The sequence below is a fragment of the Camelus dromedarius genome, chromosome 4 (genome assembly GCF_036321535.1).
Source record: "Camelus dromedarius isolate mCamDro1 chromosome 4, mCamDro1.pat, whole genome shotgun sequence".
Lineage (NCBI taxonomy): Eukaryota > Metazoa > Chordata > Mammalia > Artiodactyla > Camelidae > Camelus > Camelus dromedarius.
In genome coordinates, this window is record NC_087439.1 from 63,561,346 (window position 1) to 63,581,134 (window position 19,789).

Consider the following 19,789-nt stretch of genomic DNA (forward strand, 5'->3'; position numbering starts at 1 on the left):
TAATTATAAGGAAAGATATATATGTAACAGTGGTGAAATTAGGACTGAGGATGCTGGAGGTGCTCCTGCTAACATCCCATGTGTATCCCAGATTTTTATGCTGGTCTGGTTAGTTGTTTTTTTTTTTTTTTTTTTTTTAAATCTCTTTTTCCTCTTGTATCTCAGGCGAGGTATCCCAGGAGATTAATATTCTATGTAATTCTACTTTATATGATAAATTTTTAGTTAAGAACTTTATATTTGAAAGATAATAAAGTATTTAAAATTAAATATATCTTTTCATTAGAGGTAGAATAAAAATTTGTCTATGCATATCATAATCTTGTCTGTTTTCTCAGTACATTTATGAAATTAAGGTAAATAAAATTAATAAAATATCCCAAACTCCCAAGTAAAATCATCTTCCTCCTTTTCTACCATTTAAAAAAAAAGTTACCTGATAGACATATCTAAAGATGAATATATTTGATCATACCAAAGAAAGGGGGATAATTTTTAAATATATGCCCCAAGAAAATATTTCCATTGTCTTATAATATTGAGTGATGTGCAATTCAGTTCAATTAGTTTACCTGCAAAGAAGATACCATGATAAATCTGCATTTTATCATGTGTTTTAATTCTGGATTCCTTTTCCTTTAATCATGTGAGCTTTATCTCACTTGCCTTTAAAATGAGTAGTCTTTAAGCTTAATGTTGAAATAAACTTTCATTGATTTGATTTCACTAATTTGAATGCTTTGCTCCTTTGCTCTCTGTATATGAATTGCTCAACAGCAATTAATAGGGAAAAAAAACATTAAAAGGAGAATGCAGATTTGGGTAGAACCAAATGCCCCACACATTTAAACTACCCATTTTCATATTTTTAGATATGCATTTGCAAAGCATACAGAGGCAGATTCTACTTTGGCTGTGATTTTGGATAAGGTAATTAAAAATCATTTCACCCTATTATTCATCAATGCAGAGCTTCCAAGGCCTAAGCACAGATAGAGTTCCCATAGTACTTGAAAATAATAAAGTTGCCTTCTTTTCTTTAATTAAGTCTTTTTTACTGAATTGAAGGGCCTTTCCTTAAGTAGGCTAAATTCTTGAAGTTTTATTGTGCTGCTTTTTCCTGTGTGTCTACTTTCGACAGAAGCAAAAGGAAGGCACCTCCAGTGATGAGGTTGGGATGTAGTCCAGACACCTAATGGAGCCAAGATGTTTTTTGAATACACAGTTTTTCATGCAGAAAAGATACCTTAAAAGCATAATTTTACCTTTCAACTCTAAAAGTATTTTCAAAAAGACTTCAGGGAAATTACTGTGACTTCTTAATTATATTCAGAAGTAGATTATATAACCTAGAGTTGTGCCTCAGCTCAGCCTAAACTTATTTTTTTTCCCCTTTCTAATTCTCATTCTTTCTTTCCTATTATGAAGGGAGGATAGAATAAAATGTTTAAGAGCAGGATCCCAGCACAGCAGTTAGAATGAATTGTAATTATAGTTCTCTAGAAAACTTACCAGTCACCTACCTCTCTAAACTTCAATTTTTTCATCTGCAAAATGAGACTAGTAGCAATTACCTCATAGGATTTCTGTAAGAATGAAGAGAAATATCAGATTATAAATATGTTCAAACAGTGGCAGCATTGCCGGGAAGTATTAGAGTGAGGTGGGTGACACGGGCCCTGCAGCCTTGACAGGCCTTCGAATCCTAGTTTGGTACCAGTCTGTGTGCGAGGTATTTGGGACGTTGCTTTATCATTCTGTGTCTCCTTTGTTATGCCTTTGGGGTACAGGAAAAAAAAAAAGAAAATTCTGAATTTAGCTTCTTAAGTAATATTATGAGTTTCCAGAACCCATAACCTGTTCTGAAAAAGGCATCTGAAACTCATATAAGTTGAAAATAAATGTTCAAAATGAGCAAGCACAAATCCACATATTCTACTTGGCCTAATCATCCTGCCCCAGTTTTAGCTCTCTAAAAGTGTATTTATGTAAGTGAGCAGAGACAATTATCAAGCAGGATAGAAGAAATCAGCTTAACAGAGAACTTTATTATCTTCCTAATAATAATAATAATAATAATAATAATAATGCGTCAATTGAACATTTGCTGTTTAACAGACACTGCGGTGAAGATTTACATGTATTAACTCGTTTCTCCTTACAATTTCCCTGTGAGGGAAGTATTATTTGTATCCATATCCCCATTTTATAGATAAGGAAACTGAGGCTTAGAGAGGATAGATAATGTGACTGAGGTCTCACAGGTGCTCTATGGTGGGGTCATGGTTACCCAGTCTGACCCCATAGCCTGTGCAAGATATTTACATCCCAATAGGTTTCCCTTCTTGGATGTTGGCTTCTTGGGTTAAGTGAACCATCTGACATTGTTAGACATCTTGGCACTTGGGTCATTTCTTCATGTCGACTCTCAAAGAGCAGCCAGATACCCCAACTAATTTTAAAATCTTATTTCTTAACCCTGGAAAATGGAAGCACTCTAAGATAAAAGTATATCTTAATTTAGAAGACATGACGATACAGCTCACAGAGCTATACCATTGCCTGGTGGGGCATATTCTGTTGTGACAGCAAATGTCACAGTAGGAAAATAGTGAGAGTGGTTTGCTAGGAGCCATAGGATTCATTAAAAATGATGTAAGTAGTTCCTGAAGAAATTTTAATGAGGTTTTCTTCTTCAAATATTTTAAATATATAGCTTTAACTCTTAGAATCTCAGAGCAAGTATAGTATGTGATTATATCTTGCCTTCATTCAAGAGTAAAAATCCTTCTTTCCCTATATCAACTAGCAGTCTTACTATAGTAATGCTTGTTACACAGCTAATTTTTAATTATATTTAATTTTATAAGTTAATTAAAAAAACGTTAATGTAAACAGGAATATGGAGCAATCTCACCCCCCTACCAACCCTAAGCTACCCAGATATGTTTAATATTGCTTACTCTGTGTTTCCTAATTAATCCATTTTGCTGCAGTAAAAATGCCAAACCCTTGAAATGCAATAGGAGAGCTCAGCTTACTTGTCCCTGCCATTTAGATGTTACCCTCATTTCTCTGAAGCACAGTGGTGGTCACAGCCGAGGTAGAGGTCACTTGGAAACTGCCAGCAGAGACTTTGTGACCTGGGAATTCTGTACCAACCTGAACTGAACAGAGAGAGAACTAACAGCTCTCCGCTGTCACGGAATGGAGTTACAGAAATGAGATGAAATGACTCAATGAGTTAACACAGGTATCCAGGATTACTTATTATGAGGGAAATAGTAAGTTACAGAATTTATGATTCTGTCCTCAGGAACAGTTTATCTTATAAAATGCAGATAACCCCAATTTTTTATTAGCCAACTTTGGAAATACATTTAATAATATTTTAGCTTAATATAGCTAGCTCTAAAATTATTTTGCTATGCACCAAACTTATGAAAATTTTATATGATTCTTAGAATTTTTCATTTGGTCTTCTTTCCTCCCAAGAGATCTATACTTTATTTAATGTGCATTTTTTTTTAAATACTTTGAATAAAGGAGGCTCCTCTACTACATTAAAAACATATTTTGAAATAGCTACCCTTCTGTGATGATCTAGTATATACCAGGTGCTTTACATATATGTAATTGTCATTCTCACTGTAACCCAACAAATTAAATATTACTATTCCTAATTTATAGATAATAGAATAAACTAACTTGCCTAGAAATCACATAGGTAAAAATAGCAAAGATATGCTTCAAATATGAACTAATCTACAAACAAAATCATGTAAAGGAATAGTACACAATAAAAATGAGCAAATTGCCAACATAGGCAACAGCATAAATAAATATCAAAAAATAGTATTTTGAGTGAAAGAAAGCAGGAAAAAGAATGCATACCGTGTTATTCCATTTATATAACATATATTGGCAAAACTAATCTGTGGAGATAGAATAATGGCTTCAGAAATACTTACTGGAAAGGAGCAAGGAGGATTTCTAGAGTGATGGAAATATTCTGTGTCTTTGGGTGGCAGCTGAATGGCGACAGATGTACATCTATGCAGATATATATGTAAAATACATAAAGCTGAAGATTTGTGTGTTTTACTGCATGTAAGGTGTACTAACTTAAAGTTTTATGCACAATCTAACTCCAAATCTATTTCTTTTTCTGGTTTGCCATATCTGATATTTTAGGCTTTGAAACCTATGCTTTACAAAATGGTGACTATTCTTACTCAATCATTCTTTCCTAATTGTCTCCAGGTTGAAATTCTACTTAAAAGAAATAGTTAATGTATAACTACTTGTAGGTTTTATAAGTGTTCTAGAAACAGCTTTTTTATACTCTTATTTTATGGCTTCTTTCATTTATTTGTAAAATGTTGTCTTTATTTTTTTTGACATTTCTTTAACATTATAGACATTAATTTAACAGAGACATCCTGGCCCCAGGTACTTGTTATTTTTAATAGTCATATAGCCTCTTGAAAATCTTGATGCTTGAAATCATATTATAATCATTTTACAAGATTAAATCATTCTTCTTTCTCTTGCTTTAATTTTTGTTTGCAAGTCTCAGCTTGCTGGCAACAAACCTACATAGCAATATTATTTATTGTTACTGTCATCAAGAAAAATCATACTTTTCTGAAATACTCTAAAGAAGTTGTGAAGAAATCACACATTGTGAGAAGAGTTATTAAAACTACATAAACTAATATTGTAGGTGAGATATTTGAAAGTGACCTTGTAGTATGTCCCAGGCTTATTGTATTAAAGCCTGTAAATAAAAGGGACAGATCATTTCTGGACACTAATATGGCTTTCCTCCTCATTCCTAATGAAAACATTGAACTCTACTGATTTGTTCTGCTGAAGCAATTACATTTTCTGGAAACTTGGAGCCGTTATTTAAGAGGATTGCTGTCTGTAATAAAGGCTTTCTGGTGGATAGGGGCATAAAAATATTTGATCTTTATGTGGAGGAGTGTTCTATTTTAATAACAAGAAGACAGTTAATTTTGCATTCTTTCTGTTTATATACCTTTGATTGTGTTCATCTCTCTTATCAGGGAGATTTTCAGTTAATGTGAATTTTTTACCCCACTTCTAGAAGTCATACTTTGCTCTTTATTTTTATAAATATTGATATAGTTTTAATATGTTTTCTAACATTTTTAAAGTGTCATTTTCAAAACATTGAGTCAGATATCCCCCCCCCGCCCAAGTTAAAATCTTAGGAGGGTAACATCTGGTACATTAATTACTCAGTTGTTTACGAATAACCTCACGTGGAGATCAGGTTTACCACAGCGCTTTGTAAATGTTTCACACCCAGGAAGATCCTTCTTCAAGTAAACGGAAATAAACCTCTTGCCTTTAAAAATTACACTTCAAAAATAGTGTGCAAGAGGGCTCAACTTTATTGATCGTTGGGGAGGTACAAATTAAAATGACACCACTTAACGCTAACCAGAACGGCTACAATGAAATAGATAGAAGAAAACCTGGGTTGACAAGGTTAAAAAGCAAGCAGGTTTCTCATACCTTACTGATGGGAATAGAAATTGGCAAAAGCACTTTGGAAAACTGTCACTATGGCCCAGCAATTTCACTTCTGTGTATGTCTACAATATAAATTGATACATATGGTCACTAAAAGGCATATTCTAGTATGTTCGTAGCAGCACTATTTGTAATGGCCCAAATGTGCAAAGTACCCAAATGCCCATTAATGTAGAACAGACAAATGAAACATGTAATACCATATAGCAATGAAAATGAACAGTATGGGTGGATTTCACAAACATAATTTTGAGCAAAATTAACCAGAAAAGAAGAGTACATACGGTTTTATTCCATTTATGTATAAAATACAAAAATATGTGAAACCGATCTTGCTCAAAATCAGGGTAAATGTTCCAATAAGGAGTGATGAGAGGAAGAAAGCATGAGGAAGGCTTCTGTGATGCTGGAATGTTCTATTTCCTGTTCTGGGTGCCAGCTACGTAAGTATGTTCAGCTTGTAAAAATACATTGCATATGATATATGCACATCTATGTAGTATATTGGACTTCAATAAAAATATTTGGAAAAAAATCTTTACATCTGTTCAATTCACAAGATTTATGTTTTATTAGTGTTTAGAAGATGCCAGGAGATTTCTTTTGAGTCAGTATGACAGAGACTGCTTGTTGTCTCCCAATTCCATCACCACTGTCTAACTTTTAAGTGATGTATAAAGTTTAGCTAGGCATATGACCACCCTAGACAAAGACTACGATTCCCGACCCTTCATGTCTACCTTTGGTTCCAAGACCAAACTCAGACCAATGAGACGTAAGTGTAATTGTCTTGTGGCTGTTTGCAGGGACCTTCATTAACTTGTACTCATCCTCTGTTTTTCATTTTGCATATTTTTGCATGAATATTACCAGGCAGAAACTCCTCTTGTATTGAAGATGGTAGGACAATAAGATGAAATGGAATCTGATCCCCTGAGCACTGTAGATTTTCCATAATGGCTTTGAATCACTAAGCCAGACTTTTATAGGAAAGGAAAATACTTTAAACTACAATCTAATATAATAATAAGTAATGCAATATTAATATGGATACATAGAAAAAGTAGTACTCTTGTTCAGACCAGTCAGTAAACAACTATTTGAGTAATTACTAAGTATGAAATGTAATACAATCAACAACTGTGTGACAGATGATGAGAGTACAATGCTCCCATTATAGAGCTGAGCAAACTGAGTCTTATAAATGTATACAAGCTCAAACATCTAGCAAGTGAAAAATCAGATTTTGAAGCATCTGCTCTGTTAGATGAGTCATTCAGATAATGGGTGTCATGAAAGTTGGAGGCAATTCACCTCTAAAAACTAGATGGTCATAGTAAACTTCTGAGAGGAGCTAGGATTCAGGCTAAAACATAATGAAAGCTAAGAATTATAGTGGAGCCTAAAGGATGTATTAATACATTGGAACATTGTGGGGGAGAATTACTGAGCTCCATTCAATTGAAATCAAGACATTTTTTGCTTTTGTTTTCTTTCTTAAGCTGACTTTCAACGAACCTGATCATTTCTTTTTGAAATTGCCTTGCTCTGTTAGAAAAACTGTCCGCTGTTACTTCCCAACATTTGGTATCCTCATCCATGAGCTTTTGACTCTGATCATCAAGCTGAAATACGGAAGGTTACATCACTCATTTACATTATCACCCTCTCCCCACTCCCAATACAAATGTGACATTTCAATTTTGCACACTTCAACTCTCCTTAAATCATCTGTATAAAAACTTCAAAGCTTGATTAATGATGAATGAGCCATTGTCTCCTCAAGCACCCGGTTCTCATTAGCCTTTAGAGTCTCAGCTTATTAATAATGAACCTTGAGGGTTGACCCAGTGGGGTAGGAGCAATTCATTGTGCTCCCAGCTGAAAGGTCTGGGTTTGGGAAAGATACAGGAATCTCTGGACCAAGTCTATTCCAGAGATGATGTATTAAGTTTCACAGGTGGATGATGTGAGCTGTATTACTTTTGTATCATTATCTGCCAGCAGACTTTCATGGCTTAAGGTGATGACAGTGAGAAAGATACATTGCTTTCTGTCAGAAATTCCAGCAACTGCTTCCTGTAGCTTCATCTTGAAAATGGGCTTTTCCCGCTTTGGATTTTGACTTCCTGATTTACCTTTGGCTTGGATGGTCAATATGAGTCTGATATATGCATTATTCAGACGTTCCCGCTGTAATTAGACAAGTGCAATGTTTCCAATCTTTACTTATTTTATTATCATTTTAATTCTAAAGTGACCTGTAAATGCACCCATGCAAAACAAGACATTTAGATATACAATCAGGGACTTAGGTTAAGTATTTCAGTCTTGCTTATTAGCTCTTTCTTATAATATTGTGTCTGATAGCACTGTGAGTAGAAGTCACATGTTTACTATTGATACTGAATATATAGACTAAAGTGGACTATGACTAACCACATTTAAAATTATCATCTTTATTTTTGTGGAAAGAGAAAGACGTTCAATCTTATTTATGAATTGTGCTTGGGAAAGTGGTCAAAGCAATTTTGTTGACTTCTTAAACCTAGTAGGAAGGTCATACCAATCTGTATTTTCAGCAGGGATGCTACATCACAATTAGGCTATTTCATACAGGGAAGGGGAGAAAAAAAAGCCAAATTCAGTATTTCATCACATTCTCTTTTGAGAGAATATATCCACAAAATGTTAGTGATTCTCTTAATGGTCACTCATCCTCCAAATTCAATATAATAACTAGCATTTGAAAAGAGATGAAGAGTACAAAATAACTTATTTAAATAACACAAACATTTCCTTCTTCATTAGACTCATGCAAATGAGAATCAAGGGAAGAAATGGTCAGATGGACAATCTTTGTGAATTGCAAAGCTAAGGCATAAGTACTTTATGCCTCCTTTAAAATGTCATATTGGCACTTTACAACGTTCTAAAAAATAATTTAAGGACAATACGAGGTAGATTTATGGTTCAATATAAAAACATGTGTTTAGACTTTGTATAGTATATACTAAATAACATGCACAGATTTGAGGAATTTTGTCTGTCTGGGATGGCTCAAAATCATCATAATTCTCTTGATAAAAAATAACTGAATTTGGTGCATGAAATAGGTTTAGGGATACCAGAGAAAATGTATAAATGTACCTTATAAATATTAACTATACTGCCTTAGTAATTTTGCACATTATCAATTATTAGCATTTTGTATAATAAAAGCTATTTCTCTTTCAACTTATAAAAACTCTAACCTTGAAATTATATATATATATATTTTTTTTCCTATACTCAAGATATTTTATTTTCTTTCCTGAAGCAAACATTTATTTTCTATCTGTCTTGTGCCTTGCATAATGCTAGACATAGGGAATACAGTTTGAATAAAACAGAAATGATCCCTGACTTAATGAAATGTAGAACCAGTTAGGATGACCTATAGCATATTTATGGAAAAATAACTTTCATTCTTACTTTGATTTGGTCAGAATGTCAAATCTGGTCAAATCAGGAACCACAACAGAAATTAACTGATAAATGTTGATGACAAATTCTAGGGTCCTTTTTTTTTTTTTTTTCCAGTTCAATTTAACAAATATCCATTGAGTAACTGTTGTTCCAGGTTTGATGCTGTTATTCCAGACACTTTAAAAAATATTTCTTGCCTTATGAAGTTTAGTATAATAACTTCAGTTACAAATCATGTGATATATATGTTAAATTCAATATATTGGAGAGTAGCATGGATTACAGTTTACTCACTAAATGCAAAAAATAATTCATGACATTTTTTACTGGACTTGCATGTATCAATCTAGTAGAAAATGAGACACAAACATTTGTTTACTGAAGTTTTTTTTTTTAGGAATGAAATTATACATTTTTCATACAAAGTCATATTTAATATATCTTAATATATTTAACCATGACATTTCTTAAGGAGGCAGTTTTGTTTTGTGAACTTGATGAATATATTTTTATATAATATGATAAGAAAACTCATAACAGCTTTTTTCTACCAAATATTTTAATGACCAATAATCTATTTGTGTCTCTCTTTATTTACTCTGATGTATTTCCTACAGGGGAAGTGAAATTCAATGAAATGAGATTACCTTGAACTCATTTACTTATTCAATGTTTTTTGAGTCTTTTCACACTTCCAGTCATCTTTATTTGAATATCAATTAAATTTGTGCTGCATTTTCCTACCTTCCTTAGAATTAGATATTGTCTTTTTAGTCGTGGTTTTAAAATATAATTATTAATCAATTTATTTCATGCTAGTGGGATAGAAACTCTTGGTGTAACAAAAATAGTACCTTCCAGTAAATCTTTAATAAAGTTTATAGAAACTCTACTGTTCTTGTGTGTTAGCAAAAATAAATCTAAAGTGCAGCCAGACATTTTTTATCATCTTGGATAAATATCTTACCAAGTTTTTCTCTCTTTCTAATCCTCATCTCTTTTTCTAACCTAAAAATGAAATTAAAAAAAAAAAGCCTTGGTAGTGAATGAAGGCAAAAACATTAGGTATCCCTTTTGTCCAGTAAATAATCTGTGTTTCTTAGCAACTTTCTTGCAGATCAGTATCTTTCCCTAGAATTTTCTTAATCCAGAAATAAATCTAACTGAACATTTCCCCATAAAACCATGTTAAATTAATATTTTTAAGTTGTGTGATATTATAAAATCAGTGTAAATCTTACAAATGAGTAAATGCAATTTTGACTTTATTTTTTGACAAATATTTAGGTAATTAAATTGATCAAAAGAAAATGTTAATAAAATGTACATAAAAACTCTCCTATAAATGTCAACAGAACACATGCTTTCTGGTTGTGAGGTTAGGACATTCAACAACAGAAAAGGATCTAAGCCAAACATAAAGGACAAAAGACTGTTTCCAGGGAAAATATACACATGCATGAACAAACTATCCATTATTAAATACTACGCATTTTTAAATCCTCCTGACCAGAATTGCTAGCAGATGTTGGGTTTCGAATTTAGGATGATAAAAGTATCATCCAGATTGATCGTGATTGTCGTCTTAATTTAAATTTTTAGCATGTAAGATTATACTTGAATTATTATTGCCTCTTTTCTAAATCCTTTTCCAAGTATGAGCCAAGCTCTTGAACAGAATATTTCTAAGAAACAAATGTCAACATTGGTAACAGATTAATTTTGTTGAAGAAAGAGATTTGATGAGATTATTATTCAGTATAATATAATCTGATTCAATTTGAATATTTTTAGATAGGAAGTTGTAGATGGATACTGTGTTCCTTCAGTATGAACTATTTGAATTAAAATGTGACTCCTGAAAAATATACTTTCTACAATGTTTGAGCTATTACCTTCTCTCTTCATTTTTTTTTTTTTCAAGTTGAACTTTTCCAAATGTAGACTGAAAAATAACCTTCGTTTCCTGGATAGCAGTCAAAATCTCCTTTCTTTGTCACTTAATGAAGAATTATTCCTGGAGCAGAGGAGCATCACCTAATATCTCATGAGAAAGCTATTAGTGTGAGATCGTCACATTTCTTAGATAGAAACTTAATGCCAAACATTAATGTCGAAATCCATTTTCACAATCTTTCTTATGTCTTATATCTCCCTTCTGCTTTGATGGAGGTTCTATAGTTAGGTTATGAAAAATAATGAACTGGGTTTTGGAAGTAGAGAGATGATCTAATTTCTTTTTGTTTTCTCTTCTTTTTTTTTTCCCTTAACCTGATAAAATGGTACCGATAGTCAGTGAAAGGATTAATGATGGAAATGGAATTGGTTTTAAATGTGGAAAGCCCTGCAATGTCAAACTTAATCTGGAGGATTTTATACATGCAACTCAGTAAGGCACTTTATGTGTGACCACCAATCTTACTTCCACAAATACCTTTTTTATGGTGTCACATGTCCCTTTCATTCTTTTTTGTCCCTTTTTGGTTTAAGGGGACTCTTAGAGGTTTAGCTTGGGATACTGCACAGGAGAGATGATTTTCTTAAGGCCACCATGGCAGACAGAGCTGGTTGCCTTCCCAATAGCATATCCCTCTTCTTTCCCACTGACACCCCTGCATGTTTGGATTTTGTTCAAGTAACAATATGTCCACCTAAATACTTGCTCATTCAGCCTCTTTTGCAGTAGGAATGGCCATGGGATATTGTTCTGGCCAATGAAATGCAGACATAACCCTTGGGGAAAGCATCTTTTTCCAAGATAGTATGTTGGAGACTCACCAGGAGGAAGCCCCCTGGTTGCTCTTCTGTTTTACTTTGCCTTAGATTCAGACAGACACCTCTAGATACAGCAGCCACCTTCTGCCTGGACTGAGTATAGTCAACATGCATAGCAGGTTGTGGGTAATGCAGAGACTAAATTAATATCCACAACTGCCTCCTATAGGTTTCTTACTACATGAGAAAAATCATTGCCTATCTATATAAATTACTGGTAATTGGGTTTTTGTTACTTGTATCTGAATGTGTTATGGACTGATACATGATTTCTCTTGACGTGTTTTTGCATTAGACAAGAGGAAAAATATGGCAGTTACGGGTTATATATGGGTAAGAAAGATGCTCTGTGTGTGTCTAACCAATTTCTTAAAATGAAAGGAATGGTATTTTCAGAGAAATATCTACTTTTTTTCTGGATAACATAAAGCTATCTGAATGAGAATCTGTAGACATGATCACCCCCCATTGTTCAGAGGGGACACGCTAGCTGATTAAGGCCAGTGTTATAAAATAGAGAATCAAGTAAAAATTGGCTTTAGTGCATTTTATCCCACAGTCATGCCCTTGTTCCAATGTAGTATAGGGTTTTTATTATATCTTGCTTTGTGTTGTTTTTAAAGAATAATTGGTGATTCTATTGACTGCATTTGACATGAACAAAGAACACTTTTGTGATTGAAGCATTAATTTTAGCTTCCATTTTGTGCTAATTACTTACCTAACTGACTCCAGTCAATGTCACATTGACTGAAACAATATTTTTAGGAGAAATCTGACAATGTGTACAAAAAGTTTTAAAATTATTCACAATCTTTGAGTGTTATTTATAGAAAAAAATATTTAAAAAACTAATCAGACATAAATAAGTTAAATTACCAACTGAGGGGATTGGTTACATAAAGACTATTTATGTTATACCCTGGCATATCATATTCTCACTAGAAATAATGTAGAATAATATTTAAATGCCATTAAATACTCACCTTTTAATATTAACAAAACTAGCAGGTTATGAAACATTATATGCAATTATTTTAATTTTATATTTTTATTTTTGGGAGGGTCATTAGGTCTATTTATTCATTTATTGTTATTTTTTTTTTAATGGAGCTACTGGGGATTGAACCCAGGACCTCGTGTCTGCTAAGCATGTGCTCTACTACTTGAGCTACACCCTCCCCTCCACCCCATTATGTGCAATGTTATTCCAATTTCAGTGGAAATAAAACAGAAAGAAGACTGATAGCATCTATACCAAAAAGCGAAGAGTGTTTCTCTCTTGAGTGAATTTTGAGTAGTTGTTTTTCTTTGTATTGTTCAATGTTTTCAAATTTCTGCAATCTGTGTGACTCAGTAAAAGATATTTTTAAAGATAACCTGGGTATTAAAGTAACTGTAGTTTAACACTGAAAACAGCTTAGAGTAAATCATTTTTATTGACTACCTTTCCATCATCAAAAACTTTGACAACAAATCTCTTTGTTTGCTTGTTTTAACACAGAAATCCTAAATGGCGGAGTCTACGTAGACCAGAACAAATTTCTTTGTTATACAGATACAATTCATTGGCAGGACATTGTTCGGAATCCATGGCCTTCCAACCTGACTCTGGTGTCAACAAATGGCAGCTCAGGATGTGAGTAGCATTATCCTTTTTAATGTCTTAAAATATTCTTCTATTTCTTGTGAAATTGAACAGCTTATGTTTGTCATGCCATTAATAGTATTTTGAATTTTTCTTGCATCTACCGAAATGTTTAGTGATATATGACAAAACAATCTTTTACTTCTAATTAACTCTCTTTATAGAATGATACTTCCCTTTTACAAATTTTCGTTTTCTTAACCTGAGCCCGTTTGCTTAATCTAAATTACTTTACCATATTTCTGATGTCTAAACATGTGACTCATTGTCCATAAACTTAAGGCTGGTGTGCAACTGCTGTTTCAACTCTTTGTGACTCATAAACCACTGAGGAAAAAGTAGTGGGACAAAATATATACTTTCCCATTCACTGTAATATTTTAAAAAAACAAAAACAAAAAACTAGTGAACATTTTAGAATTCCTAAGCCTTCATTCACCCCTAAAACCTTCATGGTAATACTTTATGACAATTCTAAACACTATAAATAGAGTGGAGAAATATAGATTTCATACAGAAGAAGTATATGTTACATTTTGGTTTTAGTCATTAGCTTATTAAACTACCCAACTTCCCATTCTTAAAGTGTATATTATTTCTACCACAAAGGATTTATTAGATTCAAAGTGTTTAATGTGATTAAATGATAAGCAAATAATATTTGAAATATCATTAAAACCTTTGAAAATGATTCTGCCTGGAATCTGTTTCATTTTCATGAAGCAGGCGATGCTGTCCCCACATTTATTATTACTGGCATTTGTATGAGAACAGAGTATTTGTCAAGTGTTAGCCTGGGTTTTATATTTCTCATCTATTATTATATGTTTCCCACCTGAAATCATAGCAGTCTTCACACAGTTACATAATTATTTGCAATGGTACCGATTGTGTTATAGTGCTTTTGTAGGAAATCAAATTCCAAAGGACAATTATTAAATTTCATGATGGTCCTAATGGTATGTTGGAGAAATATGAATATATTTGATCCAAACTGACAGCTGCGTTTTTAATAAATGGCTAAAACTTTTTTTAAAGTAAAGTAACACAATTTGCTTGTTACCTTTAAGCAGAAATTTGTATGAGATACCATCTTTACAGTGTTCAAGTTGCATACTTTGTAAAATTACATGTGAATGAAAAGTTGAATCTGTTCACAATAACAAGGCAAAGAATATGCTTCAGAAATGGCTTCCAGTTTCTGTTTGCCCATACTATGGTACATTTTATATGTGAGGGGAATATCATAATGTTTAGGTAAGAGGAAAAGCCTACTGGCTTTCGGCTGGTTAGAGTTACTAGCCTATACAGTGTGAATGAAATCACGTATGAATAAAGCCCGAGACAGAAGCCAAAGGGAGTATAGTATGTCCACCAGCCTTCCAGGATGTGGAACAGGGAAGGTCTGAAGGATTTGCTACATTTTCACAGATCATGTCTCTTTGTGCTATTCTTTTGAGGGCAAATTTGGATACTTGTGTCTATAATTAGGCAACTGTAGCTGTATTTTTTTTTTTTTTGCATGCATGCATGCATGCAAATGATTTCAGGTGCAAAAACTACAAATGCAGCATCAAATCATAACAAATGGTTCTTTACAAATTAACTACCAATTGCTTATTGAGCTTTTATTCTTTACATACTAATTATATTTACTGACACATTATATACAGTACATGACACCATAGCTGATAATAATGAATTGGCTGGTCTTTGAATATTGGTTTCCCTGACTTTATCCTGATTTAGTTTCTTGATTTACCCTTTCCTCATGGTTGATTACTGGCAGTCCTCATGGTTTTTAAATTCAGTTTCCACACTGAGTCCTAGAACTGCACACATCACCAACCAATCAAATCACACAAGTTAAAATTTGGTAGACATTATTGACTTCACCTTCTCTTTTGTTCTTGGTATTTATTTAATTACTCAATCATGCTCAATTTGCCTATTCCATCATTCTACATATTTGTTTGTATTACCATTGCTCTAGTTGAAGATTTCATCTGTTGCATGAGTTACTGGAACAATCTTTGAATTCTTAATATTTTTTGAAGCCATGACCCTTGTAGCAGTCTGGTGAAACCCATAGCCCCCTTTTCATAATATTTTAAAATAACTAAATAGGCATAAAGTAAGTATTTTATATCATAAATGCTTAAAATCAATACATTTATAAAATAAATTATAAAGGATTATAATAAAAATAAACTATATTGAAGTACATTTAGTGATATACTTTAAAAATAGATATGTGACACAGTAATATGCTAATTTATTAGTATATTAAATAAATAATTTTAATAGTGGGATTAATGTGTAATGCAGTTTGAAGCAGTGATTGGCATAAATATTATTTTAAAAAGGAAAATCACTTTAACAGATGGTTTTGGAAAAATTGAGTATCCACATGCACAAAATTGAAGCTAGATTTTTATCTTATGCTAAATATAAAATTACCTCAACATGGATTAAAGATCTAAATGTAAGACCCCAAACCACAAAACTCCTAAAATGAAATATAGAGGAAAATGTCATGACGTTGGATTTGTGAATTATTCTGGTTATGACACTAAAAGAACAGGCAACAAAAGCAAAAATTAAAAAAATCAAACTAAAAAATTTGAGTGCATCAAAGGACACAACAGAGTGAAAGACGACTTACAGAACAGGAGGAAATCTTTTAAAATCAATTATCTGATAAGGGTTTAATATCCAGAATATATAAAGAACTTTTGCAATTCAACAACAAAATAGCAAATGTTGGCAAAGATGTGGAGAAAGTGCTACCCTTTCACACTCTTGATGTAATTGTAAAATGCTGTAATTGCTATGGAAAATAGTATGGTGGGTCCTTAAAAGTTAAAAATAGAAGTAGCGTATCATCTATCAATCCCACTTATTGGTATCTACCCAGAAGAATTGAAAGCAGGGTCTCAAAGAGGTATTTGTACACCTATATTCATAGTAGCATTATTCACAACAGCTAAGAGGTGGAAGTACCCCAAATATTTATTAATGAATGAATGGATAAATACAGAGTGGAATATATGTACAGTGGAACATTATTCAGTTTGAAAAAGGAAGGAAATTATTACACAGGTTACAACATGGATGAACTTTGAGAGCATTAGGCTAAGCAGAATAAGCTGGTCACAAAAAGACTGTATAAGTCCATTTATATGAGGTATCTAAAGTAGTCAAAGTCAGAGAAACAGAAAGAAAAATGGTGTTTACCAGGGGCTGGGAGAATTGGGAAAAGGAGAATTGCTGTTTAATGAGTGTAGAGTTTCAGTTTTGCAAGATGGAAAAAGCTCTACAGATTTGTTACACAGCAGTGTAAATATACTTAACACTATTGAGCTGTACACTTAAAAATAGCTACAATGATAAATTTTGCATTGTGTTTTTAGCACAATTAAAATAAATGTTTTAAATAAAACTTACAACTGTAATGTAACATGAATACATCTATGGTTTCTGTTGGTTACAGTGTAACTGTACAGTGTGGTTACAACGTGACTGGTACTGCCAGCATTACTGGGGTTTGGTCCTTGTATTCATATTTGATGAAAATCATACTTTTCATAAGAGATTAATGTGAACAATAATGTAACATTTCCCCAGTTAAGTTCAAGAACTTCTTAAATTCTATCCACAGCCTCTTTTGGGGTCTGGGGATCATTGGTTAAGAGCATCTGTGCTTAACTAGGCTCCTTGCCTCTAGTCCTGACAACTCCACCTGACAAAACGCCAGTAAGAGCTCTATTTAATGGAAATCTCACCGTGACCCTGTCTAAAACACTGTCACTGCAGCTGACTAATGTCGGGTCAATTCTAAACAAAACCAAATGCCTGGAGTTTTCAGCAGATTCCAGCTTATTTTTTTCCTGTACGGAATAGTTCCTACAGTTTCTTTGCCTGCACTGCTCTTCCTTTTCCGTTTACAGGCTGAATTTTATTCATACTTTGATACTCATCAGTTGTTATCTCTTCTACAGGCTAGATTAGGTAACTTTTCCCGTGTAACCCCAGAACGACCAGGGCTGAACCCTGACGTTCCATCTCACTCTGAAATAAAAAGTCCTTGTGGGCAAGGCCCAATTCATCATCCTGTCCTCTGTTTCAGCACATGATAGATGGATAACAGATATATACTGAATAAATAGATACATAAATGAAATAGATTAGGTCATCAATAGGAAAATTAGATGAATCCAAGATATATTTTCTTCTATCCATCAGTTATATTAAAACAAATGGGTCTGAGAAGTAAGTTGTAATCCACAGACAGGTAGCTTATACATTTCAAGTCTTTTTTAGATAAAAATGGCAACATACATCTATGTAATTAATCTAATTTATACTTACATAATTTTAAATAACACAATTTCTATTCATTACACTTATGCTCTATATTTATTATATTTATAATAATTATAAGATAACATACATATCTCTAATTTTCCTTTAGTGTCTAGAGACACTGATTTGTGTAATTATTGTAAATATGTTCAAATCACACAATGCTGAAAAAGAAGTTAAGAATATTTGATTCTTACCAAAATCCATCAAATTATATAGCTGAAATATGTGTAGTTTACTCTATAGGAATCATATCACAATAAAGGTGGTTAAAAAAAAAAGAATATTTGATTCTTAAGTAATATTTTGCAAGGTATTTCTTTCTGTATGCTTTTGATTTTTAGTACAATACTAATTCTTAATGCAAAAAAACACAATCTTTTTCAAGACTAGTCTGGCGTTTTATTGACATAACCTTTGAGCTATAATTGAAACAATGAGGAAAATGTTTGAAGTCTCTAGAAAAACAATTTTAAAAATGATGCTACTCCTTTAAAAAATATGTGATTTCAGAATAATTGTAACCAAACTGTATTCTTCAAAATACCTGAGATATCTCAATCTAAACTTGAGCCGGGTAAAGGAGAGATGAGTGTCTTTTTTCTCGTACAGATCCCCAGCAAGACTTAGCTAACATTAGAACGTTCTTGAATAGCTACATCAATAGGGCTTAGTCATCAAACTACCCCTCCAAGTGAAAAAGTCATTTAGTGAAAGATGTTTCACTTGCCTAGAGCACTATAATAACACTCATCGCCACAAGAATGTTGAAATGGTGGAAATTAGTTGCCCTCTAAAAATTCAGTAAATGGAAGAACATTAGAATCTGAATATGGAAAAATAGACAATGATATTTTTCAAGGTTATATATTAACTATAAGATTATATAATGACTATAACTTTGTGTAGTAACTGTAAGATTGTATATTAACTGTATCTCTTAAGAGAATGGATTTAGGAGCCAAACAGGCTTAACTGAAATCTAACAATGCCCCTTACTAGTTATTTGACCTTGGGCAAGTCACTTATGCTCTCAGTACCTCCACAACTATAAAAGGAGACTGTCATGAGCTGAGCTGAGCTCCTAGGTTTCACAGTGGCCAACTAAGACAGAGAACCAGTAAGAAGGTAACAGTCAAGCTTGTGATCACTTACTGCAATAGTATAAGCAAGAAGCACACTGGAGAAAGTGCGCAGTCTTCCACTGTGCCATTTTTCACCGTGGAACAGCTCCAGGAGAGGGTCAGATGGATTAGATTGAACAAGACAAACACAGGCAATTGTCTCACTGCTGAGGGAGCCCCATGCAAAGTGTCCTGGGGTTTTATAGATCTGGGGACCAGAAGGCAGGTGGGTGGGGAGGAGAGGGGAAAGGGCTGAGAGCAGGAAAGTGCTAAGTGATGAGTCAGAGTAGAGAAAAACGTCTTCCAGGTTCTTTCCAGCCCAATAAGGACATTTCAGCAAAGGCACCCAAGGAAAGCCTCTTTCAAAGGCACTAGATAAAGCAAGCAGCTGGAGGCAACTGAGGTATGAATGCCAATATGCTTAAGAACATGGCTTGTCAGGGAGTCAGTCCTGAGTCCTCCTTGACTGCAGCTCCTTCAGAGACCACAATGCGTTGACTGTGCATCACCTCAGGGGTAGGGAGGACTTTCCTCTGAGATGCCAGCCAGGTGAAGCCTTTGGTCAGACTTGAAAGATCACACATAGATTCTTGGCCAAGAGCTTATATTATCAACTTCCTAGGGTTATTATGAGAAATAAATGAGTTAATATGGGTCAAAATCTGAGTGATTTTATAGTAGAGGAATCAAATGTCTTCTGATTATGATTTTTAATATGAATTGACTGTAAGTGGACAGAATTATTTTTACAATATATGACCCATATTTTTATTACATATAAATGAGTTGACATTTTATTATGTTTCTGTTTCACATATATTTCAGCCACCAGAAGGTAATATCA

General features: G+C 33.3%; 1 protein-coding gene across 4 annotated transcripts in view; it reads left to right on the forward strand.

The window, feature by feature from the left end:
- Positions 1 to 19,789, forward strand: part of ERBB4 (erb-b2 receptor tyrosine kinase 4) — a 984,076-nt gene that overhangs the window by 649,169 nt on the left and 315,118 nt on the right. For all 4 annotated transcript variants that reach the window (XM_031451836.2, XM_031451838.2, XM_010992478.3 and 1 more), the window contains exon 4: positions 13,313 to 13,447. In XM_031451836.2, the coding sequence (XP_031307696.1) occupies positions 13,313 to 13,447 (135 nt within the window). The remainder of the gene's footprint in view (positions 1 to 13,312; positions 13,448 to 19,789) is intronic.